We start from the raw sequence: 14,024 nt of genomic DNA, 5'->3' as shown, positions 1-14,024 counted from the left end.
CAGGATGCTCCGGTTAAGGATAGGGCAAGCTATCATTGATAGTCGCCTACTCTACGGCTTGAAACTCTGTCACCGACCTTCAACTCATACGTTCGAGCCGCTTCCGGGTTGCTAGCCTCTACACCAGCTGAGTCTGCAAGTGCCGAGGCAGGCATGTTACCATTTAACCATAGTGTGCAAGCGGCCATTTGCCGCGAAGCCGCCTCATTCGCCGCCGTAACTTCCGGAGAATACAGGATACAGGAGCGAAGAAGACCGGATTCTTCACGCGATGGCCGGCGTCGGTCTCCTCCCAGTGGAGCGAGTCCACTGGCATGGAGCTGGCACTCCCCGAAAGCCAACATTAACAGCTCCATAGCTCATAATTTCCGAAGGGGTGACAACTCATTGGCTCTCAGAAGGTCGGTGGCCGAGCTATTAAACAGAGAATTCAACAATTACGAACACAGGTATACGGATGGGTCCGTTTCAGGCCGTGGAGTTGGCATCGGGGTCACCGGGACCAACATGACTATCTCGAACAGTCTCCCGGACATCTGTACCATCTTCTCGGCCGAAGCAGCTGCGGCTTTCATCGCCGCCACCTACCCGTCCACGCCTCAACACCCCTGGATCCAAGGCATCCTAGAAAACATGCTCCCGTATACGACCTTTGCCTGGAAACACCACGGCTGATTACGTCGCCGGAGTCGGATATCTAGGCCGGCGATTTGCGTCAACCGTCAACAGTGCGAGACAACTGGAAAATATCCTGGAGAGCTTCTACTACTGGACAGCTGCGGCAAATCAAGGGAACCACATCGACTTGGATGGACCTAAGCAACCTTAAGGACCAACAAATCCTCTCTCGGCTCTGAACTGGACACACGCGTCTCTCACACAACTTCGGTGGGAGCCCCTTCCGGATAATTTGCGACGTTTGCGGGGTTCACAACACTGTGGAACATTACGTATGCCGATGCCGATGGGAAATTGATGAACATTTGACATGGAATGAATTCTTAATATCAAAGATCTAGACCATTAAACAGAATCCTCAAATAATTTGTGAAATTTTCTACGATTTTCAGAACAAATATTGCAAATTCGATTATCATTATTGTACATTTCGTATTTGCTAGTTGCTCTTTGAATTGGAACGATGATGATCACATCAGGAAGGAAAATTATTTCGATAATCATTGCTATTAAAGACCTAGCAGTCCTCTGCATCTCTATGACTGTTTTCTGAGATGGTAATTTATATATTTTACGACACTATTACATGACATAAAAAACATGAAGACCAAAACGGTGTTTCACCCCAACGTGTTCTCAACGCGCATAAAAAAAAGGCGCGCGCTCAATATGTTTCGATTGATAAGCGAAAGCACATTCCATTAAGGTGAAGGTGGGTTGAGTACCAAATCAAAGCTTTGAAAGTATTTGTACAATAAAAACTGTCATATACTGTAGTAGTATTGGTGTCGTATTAAAAAAAAACAAAGAATATTAGTAGGATGGTTCAAAAAACGACCCAGCACCACCACGCTCACTCGATTCCGTCCCATGCTCCGAGTGTCCTCCAAAAACCGATTTGAACCGATTGAAACCGAAAAGTGGTTGAGCGCATGCTGGTTCAAGTTTGTATGAAAACTAGTATGGAAACTAAACCTTTTATTACACTGGCTACAGTGCCTGCCCTCCATACGCTGACGAAAAGAGAATCCACATAGCTGAAAGCAACATTCTAGAGACTTCCCTGAAAGAAAACCGCACCGCAGAAAAGATTCATTGATTACGTAACGCAAAAATAGCATTTTATACCCCACTCACCCTCATGTCAAACTTTTTGTATGAAGCATCTGCCCCTGGTATGCGATAGTGTAGACTAGACTAGACTAGCAGTATCTGCCCCGGGTGAGATAGATATCACAGACAAATTCTGGGTATTTTGTTGAATTGCACGTTTCACTGATGCCTTCTGAGAAGCCTAATTATCATGCTAAAGATTCGCAACCTCGATTAAAATCGACTCGCAACTGTTGGAACGACCATTCAATATGGATTGTCTATGGAGTTGAAGCTCTTGAATATTTCATCCAGTCATATGGTCTCCCCCCTCGCCAGGGCTTAATGACGAAGTACCACAATCAGAATAATGTTAAATTCAATCTCGCCATATAAACTGTCATACAAGCCTGAAACGACTTGTGCACGGTGAGCCTCTATTCAAACTAGCCCATACCATCGGATGACACCCAAATTATAAATCACAATCGACTGAGCGGGAGCAAAATTATTTTTTTAGCCACCCTAATTATTAGTTTGCTGCTGCCGGTGCCGTTGTTTACATTCGCTCCGCGATCAGTTTTTAATCGTTTTTTTCGGGCAAAAATAGCAGTTTATATTAAGTTTTCGGTTTAAACAAGTGACTGATTTCGAAAAGTGATGTTTAATTTGCATTCCATCAACATTTCGGGCTCCTCATGTACGGAGAAGTGAGTGAAAACTTGATTTTTTCAGTGCCCTTTGAGAAGAAGTGAAGTGCAGTGATAAGCCCACCAAATCGCGAACGGCTAATAAATTGGCACGAAACTGCTGATTTATGATATTATTCGAGCCGAAATGCATGGGACTCTTTGGATAAACATGTTCATTATCACGGGAAGTGAATAAATATGCTGTGAGCAGGTTAGTAATTTGAATATTAAACTTTTCAGTCTTGTCCGACAGTTCGGTTCGTTTGGGACCTTCCTCAAGAACTCAATTCTTACGAGTTTATCCTCAACGAAACGGACCGAAACGTCGGACAAAAACAAATAAGGCTTGTTCGCGACCAAACATGGAATCCACCCCCCCCCCCCCATCACGTATAACTTTTGAAATAAGTCATTAACAAGTGAAATATTTCGTAGAGTGATGAACGTATGTCGGGTCTATGGACTAAACCACGATGACGTCACGCGTCGATTTTCAGTAAGAAGAAAACCTCATCTGAGGGCAAAGTTTACAAAAAATGAACATCAACGTGAACATCCGGTGAACTAAAAGCTTCGAATTCACTCAAATGTTCATCGGCCCGCAGCGGATGTCATTTTTTCGAGCGAAAAGAAGAAGAATCGTGGAAAAAGAAGACGCTCGTGGTTAAGTCCATCTGAAAATATTAGTTAACAATTCGAATCAAAATCAAAACAAAGTGTGTATGTAGTTGAAGGCAACTCACTTCTGGTGTAAACCACGCTTAACCATTTTCTTTACACGGAACCGCGAAACAACTCACTTGACGGTTCCTTTCACTCAAATCCGACCTTGCGTGGAAGAAGCCAAAAATAAGTAAAATGCGAAAAAACCCAATGAGTACTTTGCCTTTACTCCCGTGTTGAATTTTCACCCACTATGAAGTTTCACCAACTCAAATTTATGTTATTTTCACTCACTCGGGACTATGTAGAAAATAACTCAAATTTGTCTTCTTACACGGAACAGCACACGTTGGATCGATGCAGCTCTCTTTGTATAAAAAAAAATCATGAGAGGGAGTGAGAAAACTACCTAATATTGAGTTAAAAATTTGAACTTCGTACTCAAAGTTGATTTCTTTAAACTTTTTTTTAGGTTCTTTATTTTTTCTGTGTAGATTGTTCTGTCAGTCCGGTCAGAATCTGTCAAAAAATCACGGTAAACAAAAATCGTCAGCTGATCGCAGCTGTCTCATGGATTGTCTTATGGAGTCGAAGGAAGTGTTAAAATCATTCGATGCTCGCTTGACAACAGCTAGTGGAACAGTAGTGGAACAAAAACAAATTTGAGGAACCACCAGATGGACGCTAAGGTGAAAACTGCAGAAATACTGTAGAGGAGGCCAGATCTTTCGATACGTATTGTAGCTCGGAAAATTAAAATGTCGCCAACATTTGTGCATACTTCAAAGCATCGGCAAGGTATGAAGTCATTTAAAGTAAAAGCTGTACCGAATCGCAATGACAAGCAGAACGGCCAAAACACGTGCTCGTAAGTTGTATCGTGAATATTTGACGAAGTTTTCCTGTGTGGTAATGGAAACGAGCTCGGTGGTCTTGTGGCTACCGCTTCTGCCATTATAAGCAGGAGGTCATGGGTTCAATTCCCAGCTCGTCCCTTTCCAACTTTGTATTTCTATCTTTTTTCTTTCTGTGTTTCATGTTATACCAAAACGATTCCTACTGTTATAACCTTCCACACAATCTCAAAACCTCCCGTGGCACCTATGAGAGGCCGTGAAGTTCTCTGCATCTTTCTCAAGTAGGTCAAACCATCCTTCCCCTTTCTCAGCATTCGCAAGGACGTGGCCAGGACAGATCACGGCTATTGGAGAGTGCATTGCTTCCATCTAAGAGTTAGTGATTAGTTCGAAATCAATATCTGTGGTAACGGATGAAAGTGATGCTACTCTAGTACAATAGTCTCGGCTTGTACCACCTACGAACTTGTGCGAACTGCTAAATGCCAATGCTAATGCTAAGTTTTCCTGTGTGGTAATGGAACGTCCTGGAAGACGGGGGGGCAGCAGGGACTATGTCCAAGGGCTTGACGATCCCTCCCCAGGCCATCTGCGAGTTGTGGGGCTTGCCTAGGATGTGGTGGGGTTTGACAGTGGGCCCTGTTAAACCTCTATAAAAGCTGCATGTATCCGCAAATAGGCCCCACCAAAGCGACCGTGTGCCGCTCAAAGCGCACAAGCCCAAGTCCTGGTGTTAGGTGGGACGCTAAACAGCCCTGACACGACGGCCCTCCGATGAGACAGGAGGTTTGCGCAGGCCCAATAAGCCGCCTAGAAAACCAATCATTACGAACAATATAAGAGATAATGCGACTCGATATAATCGGCAAAGACCTAGGCGACGAAAACAGGATCACGATTGGAAGCTTGGAACATGGAACTGCAAGTCGCTAGGTTTCGCAGGTTGCGACAGGATGATCTACGATGAATTACATCCCCGCAACTTCGACGTCGTGGCACTGCAGGAGATTTGCTGGACAGGACAGAAAGTGTGGAAAAGCGGGCATCGAGCGGCTACCTTCTACCAAAGCTGTGGCACCACCAACGAGTTGGGAACCGGCTTCATAGTGCTGGGTAAGATGCGCCAACGCGTGATTGAGTGACAGCCAATCAACGCAAGGATGTGCAAGCTGAGGATTAAAGGCCGTTTCTTCAACTATAGCATCATCAACGTGCACTGCCCACACGAAGGGAGACCCGACGACGAGAAAGAAGCGTTCTACGCACAGCTGGAGCAGACATACGATGGATGCCCACTGCGGGACGTCAAAATCGTCATCGGTGACATGAACGCACAGGTAGGAAGGGAGGAAATGTATAGACCGGTCATCGGACCGGATAGTCTGCACACCGTATCGAATGACAACGGCCAACGATGCATAAACTTCGCAGCCTCCCGCGGAATGGTAGTCCGAAGCACCTTCTTTCCCCGGTAGACGGTAGACTAGCCCAAGAATACGCGCAGCAGCTGGAAGTGGCACTCCCAACGGAAGAGCAGCTAGGCGCAGCGTCTCTTGAAGATGGCTGGAGAGATATTCGATCCGCCATTGGTAGCACCGCAACCGCTGCACTTGGCACGGTGCCCCGGATCAGAGAAACGACTGGTATGACGGCGAATGTGAGCAGTTAGTGGAAGAGAAGAATGCAGCATGGGCGAGATTGCTGCAACACCGCACGAGGGCGAACGAGGCACGATATAAACAGGCGCGGAACAGACAAAACTCGATTTTCCGGAGGAAAAAGCGCCAGCAGGAAGATCGAGACCGTGAAGAGACGGAACAACTGTACCGCGCTAATAACACACGAAAGTTCTATGAGAAGATAAACCGTTCACGTAAGGGCCACGTGCCACAGCCTGATATGTGTAATACATTGTGTATGGACATAAACGGGAACCTTTTTACGAACGAGCGTGAGGTGATCCAAAGGTAGCGGCAGCACTACGAAGAACACCTGAATGGCGATGTGGCAGACGAAGATGGCGGTATGGTGATGGACCTGAGAGAACGCGCGCAGGACATAATCTTACCGGCTCCGAATCTCCAGGAAATCCAGGAGGAGATTGGCCGGCTGAAAAACAACAAAGCCTCTGGGGTTGACCAACTACCAGGAGAGCTATTTAAACACGGTGGTGAGGCACTGGCTAGAGCGCTGCACTGGGTCATTACCAAGATTTGGGAGGAGGAAGTTTTGTCGCAGGAGTGGATGGAAGGTGTCGTATGTCCCATCTACAAAAAGGGCGATAAGCTGGATTGTAGCAACTACCGCGCAATCACATTGCTGAACGCCGCCTACAAGGTACTATCCCAAATTTTATGCCGTCGACTAGCACCAATTGCAAGGGAGTTCGCGGGGCAGTACCAGGCGGGTTTTATGGGCGAACGCTCCACCACGGACCAGGTGTTCGCCATTCGCCAAGTACTGCAGAAGTGCCGCGAATACAACGTGGCCACACATCATCTATTCATCGACTTCAAAGCCGCATATGATACAATCGATCGGGACCAGCTATGGCAGCTAATGCACGAACACGGATTTCCGGATAAACTGACACGGTTGATCAAAGCGACGATGGATCGGGTGATGTGCGTAGTTCGAGTTTCAGGGGCATTCTCGAGTCCCTTCGAAACCCGCAGAGGGTTACGGCAAGGTGATGGTCTTTCGTGTCTGCTATTCAACATCGCTTTTGAAGGGGTAATACGAAGAGCAGGGATTAACACGAGTGGTACAATTTTCAATAAGTCCGTCCAGCTATTTGGCTTCGCCGACGACATAGATATTATGACACGTAACTTTGAGAAGATGGAGGAAGCCTACATCAGACTGAAGAGGGAAGCTAAGCGGATCGGACTAGTCATCAACACGTCGAAGACGAAGTACATGATAGGAAGAGGTTCAAGAGAAGACAATGTGAGCCACCCACCGCGAGTTTGCATCGGTGGTGACGAAATCGAGGTGGTAGAAGAATTCGTGTACTTGGGCTCACTGGTGTCTGCCGAAAATGACACCAGCAGAGAAATTCGGAGACGGATAGTGGCTGGAAATCGTACGTACTTTGGACTCCGCAAGACGCTCCGATCGAATAGAGTTCGCCGCCGTACCAAACTGACAATCTACAAAACGCTCATTAGACCGATAGTCCTCTACGGACACGAGACCTGGACGATGCTCGTGGAGGACCAACGCGCACTCGGAGTTTTCGAAAGGAAAGTGCTGCGTACCATCTATGGTGGGGTGCAGATGGCGGACGGTACGTGGAGGAGGCGAATTAACCACGAGTTGCATCAGCTGTTGGGAGAACCATCCATCGTTCACACCGCGAAAATCGGACGACTGCGGTGGGCCGGGCACGTAGCCAGAATGTCGGACAGTAACCCGGTGAAAATGGTTCTCGACAACGATCCGACGGGCACAAGAAGGCGAGGTGCGCAGCGGGCAAGGTGGATCGATCAGGTGGAAGATGACTTGCGGACCCTCCGTAGACTGCGTGGTTGGCGACGTGTAGCCATGGACCGAGCTGAATGGAGAAGACTCTTATATACCGCACAGGCCACTTCGGCCTCAGTCTGAATAAATAATAATAAAATAATGGAAGACTTCAAACAACTTCCTGGAATGGGTTTTTACACCACCATGGAAAGGAATGACGTTGCAGAGCATTTCAGGACGAAGAAAAAGGCCAAGGTTTTTAAAAAAATGTGTGGTGGTGTGATAGGCCATTTGCAGTTGTGGTCGTGCAAGCAAAAGTTTCATAACAACTGCTACAGTCAATAAGGAAATTTACCGTCATGAATGCCTTCAGAAACAATTGCTGCCATTCTTACGCAGCCATGATGTACCATCGCTGTTCTGGCCTGATTTGGCATCCTGCCATTCCGCCAAGGACTTAATGAAATGGTATGAAGCGAATGGGGTTCATGTGGTACCGAAGGAGGCGAATCCACCAAACTGCCCGGAATTACTTCCCATCGAGCGATATTGTGCTCTTGTAAAGAGAGAACTTTCCCAGTACAAACAGGAAGCAACTACTATAGAAAAATATCGAAAATCTTGGTTAAACGCATCTAAATCTGTCTCAGAGAGGTCTGCACTGACCCTCATGGCTGGAGTGAACTCAAAAGGTCGTCAATTCTATATTAAATTAAATATGGTGACTATTGCTACACATATCAATTAGAAAAAAATATATCTTGCATAAAACTGACCTTGTCTTTTTCTTATCCTTAAATTTTTGTGTCCAGATTTTGTCGCGAACAAGCCTTAACAGGGTTTTGATTTGGTCAAAACTAAATAGCCATCTCAGAAGCCTTCTACTGTTTGTCCATTCGACCTCTAATCTTTTCGCATTCCTTTCTTAGACCTTTTTGTCCCACAGCTTATCCTGAGATGCTTCTGATTTTCGAAAATCTTTACAAGCTTCCAGCAGATGTCACTCACAAATTTGTCCAGATCTGGATCGGTTCCAAGCAATTATTACTCGCTTCTTAGACTTCTCATTACTTTCAGAAATATCCATGGGACGATTCATTGCAAACTACCTGGAAATCGTATGAACGTCAAAGAATCTTTCGGGGAGCTCAGAACCCCTTTTATGTTTCTTTAGATTTCAAAAAATCCTTTCAGGGTAATCTTGATAATTTAGAATTAATCTCATTTTCAGATTCCTACCTCTTTTTTTACCCCTGGAAAACCTTGAGTCATCTTTGAGTGCTTTTGGAAATGAAAAATTTCATGAAGTCTTAAAAACAATCAGTAGATTTCTTTAAGATCCCAGAAATCTCTATAATTACTACTTAAATTCTGATTAACTTTGAAATCCCTATTTGCTAACACACAGGTCTTGTCAGACAATGACTTCATACAAAAACTACATACGTTAAACTACCTAATATTTCATGATATTTTTGTAGACCTAGGAACTAGAACGTATTGCAAATAAAATAACTATCTTGATATGCTCGAACTATAATCATGGGTAGGACAATTAGCTGACTGTCCCACCCAGTGATATTCATGCGTAGCCCAATCGGCCATTGCGTTCCGAAGTTATTGAAAAAATATTGTTTTTCCCCATTTTTCCTAGGAATTTTTTTTTCAAAATCTATTTTTTTTCCAAATGCTACTGCAATGCATTTAAATTAACGCAAATAAATGTGAATTGATGTAAATAACTAAATCTATCTCCCCAAAGTTCAATTTTGACCTCTTTTATGTGCTTTTCTTGTTTTATAATACACGAGAAAGGCGCACCATCACCGCTACGTGGATTCTGTTTTATTTATTTATTATTATGCTTTCACTGCGAGGAACAAAGTAAAATGAGTCCAAATCGTCTGTTTTCAAACATGGTATGAGTAGTAAAACAGATACCCTATATAGCAAAGTAAAACGACATTAAAATAGTGACCATGAATTCATTGAACGAATATGAGGCGATATAGAACCTCCCGTAACGCACGCTGGACAAGCACGTCCATAACGATGCGGTCCGTTTCATTAATCCCCCAACACAAAGTGGTGAACCAAAACCGCTCATCACGTTTCTTGGTGATTCGATCCCATCCGGTTCGATTACCATTCCTCAAGATCAATGATGCACGCAATGATTGAGGGGCCGGGTCAACCCTCGCGTCGCCCGCACTCGATAAAGCACCGCAGCGCGGTCCCGTAATATCGTGTCGTGTAATAAAACACCAACCGTTACCAATTGCTAACTAATGTACGTACGTCGAATGTAACGCAAACATTGAATCAACTGAGATCAAAACACAGCTCGTATCAATAACTAGGTGGACGTTAAGGCACGATCTAGATCTGATTGGCAGGATGCGGGTTGGACGCAATTTAGCACACTCGGGACTGTAGCAACGCTGAATATGGTGCAGTCTGTGCAATCAATCTTGGCTTATGCACCAGCGAGAAAGAGGATAGGACTCACATTTGACGAATGTGGTGGTCAGATTTCCTCTCGCACCATCTGAATTCCAAAACCAATGAAGATTAATGCTATATGCAGGGTATGCATCCAGTAGTAGTGCAATTACGAAGGGATTGCTTTATTTTTCGAAAATACGTTGCTGCACACAATTGTCTGATTGATATTTATGATCAAAACAATAATTGTTATTTGGCAGATGAAAATTTATCATCACACGAAGTAGATCAACTTGATTGATTGAAACAAATGTACCAATACCAGAATTTACGATAACGCTTCATTAATGGTATTGCTTTGCAATAGTGTTTACTGAAGTGTTTATGAATTGAAAATGTCTTTGAATATGCTAGTAGATTACATTTGGGACTTCCAATAGCTTAGTCGGTAAAGGCATTGCACCAGCAACCTAGAGATGGAAGGTTCGATTCTAGAGGTTTGATAATTTTTCCGAAATTTTAATCGATGGATGACTATTATTGTAATAAACCGACTTGACTAAAAGGTTTTCAACATTTATTTAGCTCTGGCGTTTGAATTGCAGCGGATAGAACTCATTCATTTTTATTAGAACTCTATACACCATCGAAGTTATAAACATCAATTCTAAAACATTATTAACTTAAACATTTAACTTACCCGATGGCTTCGCGAAGCTTTCGGATCCAGATAGGTTCGCAGTTTGGTGAGATAATGCGCGGGGGGATCTTTTGCGTGGACCATTTCCTGGAAAGAAATAATAGGTAATAAAAATTAGTATTGGTGTAACTGTTGTTGTTTGGGCTTCTTTAACCGAATGGGGACGATACGTGGTTGCTTGTACTATAAAAAATAACGCCTGAAAAGGGATAATACATATTTCATATAGCTCGGGTTACATGGCGAGGAATGAGTAACACAATTTCCCATCATATCCGAAGTGACTAATGCAAACATAAGTGTGATGTTTTATTTATGAACTTATGCCCAGCGTTCAGATATGCCGCATTTATGCCACCCATGTTATTATTATGCGGTGAGTAGCTGCAGAATAGCTAAAAATAAAACAATCATTGCATCATTGTTTTATTTTAGATTCAGCAGAGTGGCGGCAAGCAGCAGCTGCTGATGAAGCAGCAGTGGCACTCTTATCGGACACAATAATCATCGTTGTTTTTCACTTTCATTGCTGCAGTTTGTCGGTGAAGTACGCCGCCGGTATAACTAGCCGCATGAATGTAAATACAAACCGGCGATAAATGCATCAAGTACAACTAATCACGGCGATGACGACGACGACGACGACGGCCGGTACTAATCGTAATCAGTTAGCAGCTTAGGGTGTTACAAATTGAAAAATACGGTCCGCTAAAGACATGTCGATATTATATTCTGAATACTATCCCTCCCTATCTTTTCCTATCACGACAGTCCTTTCACTATTATGATATTGATAGCAGGCTTTTTATAAACATTGAAATTTTGAACGTCACCTGGCCCAAAATTGATTCTTTGTGAGAAATAATTCTTAGCATTCACATAAAGGACAAAATGTTAAACAAACATTAACCATAAATTAACCATAAAAGTTTAATTTTGACTTTCAAAGTTTTGAAGTTATGAGCGATTCTTATTTACGAAAAAAGTATCACAGCTCAGTAAAAAGAGCAAAGCAAAAGATTTTGGGACACCCTAATGTAGGTGGATAGATCTATGTACATGTGCTACATATTACATCGTCGGCGTATACGGCTAAGTCAGAAGCTGCCATGCATCCTGCATAGGGCGGAGATAATGCGTTATCAGCAAACCAACGTACCTATCTGTTTGTCGTATCGCATGTTGTGCATGTAAACATAACAACGCTATTTATGCACTTCACAAAGATTCAGCCACTGAGTAGGTCAAAATACGATGCATTCTTTTTTGTTCTGAGAACTACAATAATTACATTTTGTCGTGGTGAATACATGCTGATTCATAAATTCTTGGAGGTGTGTAAACATTCAAGCAGTAAAATGTATTTTTTGTGGTTCAAAGTTATATTCTTGTTAATTTAAATATCACTATTTTTCTTCATTATCGATGGCTGCATGTTCCAACTGGAATTTGGCCTACATTTTACCTTTGTGTTTTATTAGCGTTTCTACAAATATTTAATGATAATTTTTTATATGTCTGACATTGCATGAATATGTATGTATCTTGTGGAGCAAGAACAGGGGGGAATGTAACCTACACGAAAAAAAAAATCACAAATCGGTAATATTTGAGAACTCCACTAAATATAGCATTTGTGGAATATCATGTGAATACATTTGTGGAATATTATGTGGAGCAGAGTGACGTAGAGAGAAACATTTGATGTTTTTGACAGCGTGGAAAGCTTACAACCTTACCAAAGTTTGAAATCCTATTGAAAACTTGTTTTGATAATAAGATTGATGTCATGTCATATAATTTAAAAAATACAGAAAAATAAAATCAAAACATGTAATAATGATTTTCGGTTAAACACGAGTTGGATATCTCAAATTTCTCACAGCGGATTCAATTTAGTTCGATTTTCAAAGTCAAGGTTGAAACTAACCCTGGTTTGAAACCAAAAATTAAATAACATTTGTAAAACACAAGATTTCAATTTGATGTTAACATCAAAATATGGGGAAAAAAATTTAAGCTCTTTTTAGTGGAATGTATGCAACCGTTTAAGACGAGTTTAGTACTCTTCATTTAATTCCACCCATAATTTTGATATCTTTGCAGATACGTATTTCGACCACATCTTTTGTGCCTTACCTCCTACATCAACAGCAACATGGTAGATCGCAGTCAAACGGACGTTATCTATACCGACCTAACAGCAGCCTTTGACAAATTGAATCACCGCATAGCTATTGCTAAACTGGATCGCCTCGGAATCAATGGTTCCCCTAATAAAAAATTCCAAAACAAATACAATAGAAATTATTGTAACATTACGCTGAAGTTAATAGTAATTACGGTCAACTCTATTGTGGGTCACAATTGAATAACATTGAAGAATATTGTTTTCCACCATAAAGCCTATTGTAAATGGCAGTTTTACAACAGAAAATAGGGGTTGTTATGTATCTTTACAATAAAAAAATCGATTTTTTCTCGAACAAATTTTTGCCATTACAATTGAATTTATTGTGATTCTATTGCCAACTTTTTACTGGCAATAGAATCTATTGTACGTCTATTGGAACAACAATATGGCACTTTAATTGGTATGATATAAAAACAATAGAATTTAATGTTCATAAATAAAATGTATTGTATTTTTATGATATTTTATTGCAACTCTATTGTATTTTTTATCCGGGTCTCTCTTGCGATGATTCCAATCATATTTAACCGGATGCAGCTTTACCATGGCATTCCTCAGGGTAGTCACCTGGGAACACTGATATTTCTGATCTATTTCAACGACGCCATCCTGACAATCAAGGGACCACGGCTTTGCTACGCAGACGACCTCAAACTGTATCTCCGAATTTGTTCCATTGAAGACTGTCACTCTCTGCAACGCCAACTGGATGCTTTTGCATGTTGGTGCGTGCTTAACCGAATGGATGTTAACCCATCCAAATGTTCGGCGGAAAAGGGAAACAATAATTCACAAGTATATCTTGTATGACACAGAACTTGAACGAGTCAATCAAGTTAAGGATCTGGGAGGATCTGGCATGTTTCCTACGTTGTCAGCAAAGCATCAAAGGTTTTAGGTTTCATCTTCAGGATTGCCAAAGAATTCACGGACATTTACTGTCTAAAGTCGTTGTACTGTTGCCTGACTCGTTCCGTTCTGGAGTACTGCTCGGTCGTCTGGTCTCCACACTATAATAACGGCGCCGAAAGAATTGAATCCGTCCAGCGTCGTTTTCTGAGATTCGCATTGCGCAGATTACCGTGGCAAAACCCCTTCCGTCTTCCAAGCTATGAAAGCCGTTGCCGTTTGATTGATCTGGAACCCCTTTCCGTCCGCCGAAGCACAACGAGGGCATTACTGATAGCAGATCTACTACAAGGACGACTCGACTGCCCTTCTCTTCTGGAACAAAT

General features: G+C 42.6%; 1 protein-coding gene across 7 annotated transcripts in view; it reads right to left on the bottom strand.

The window, feature by feature from the left end:
* Positions 1-14,024, bottom strand: part of LOC134225255 (formin-like protein) — a 269,171-nt gene that overhangs the window by 26,585 nt on the left and 228,562 nt on the right. For all 7 annotated transcript variants that reach the window (XM_062705180.1, XM_062705181.1, XM_062705175.1 and 4 more), the window contains one exon: positions 10,596-10,682. In XM_062705180.1, the coding sequence (XP_062561164.1) occupies positions 10,596-10,682 (87 nt within the window). The remainder of the gene's footprint in view (positions 1-10,595; positions 10,683-14,024) is intronic.

The sequence above is a fragment of the Armigeres subalbatus genome, chromosome 3 (genome assembly GCF_024139115.2).
Source record: "Armigeres subalbatus isolate Guangzhou_Male chromosome 3, GZ_Asu_2, whole genome shotgun sequence".
NCBI lineage: Eukaryota > Metazoa > Arthropoda > Insecta > Diptera > Culicidae > Armigeres > Armigeres subalbatus.
Note: the sequence above shows the minus strand (reverse complement) of the source record. Positions and strands in the feature narration are given on the sequence as shown.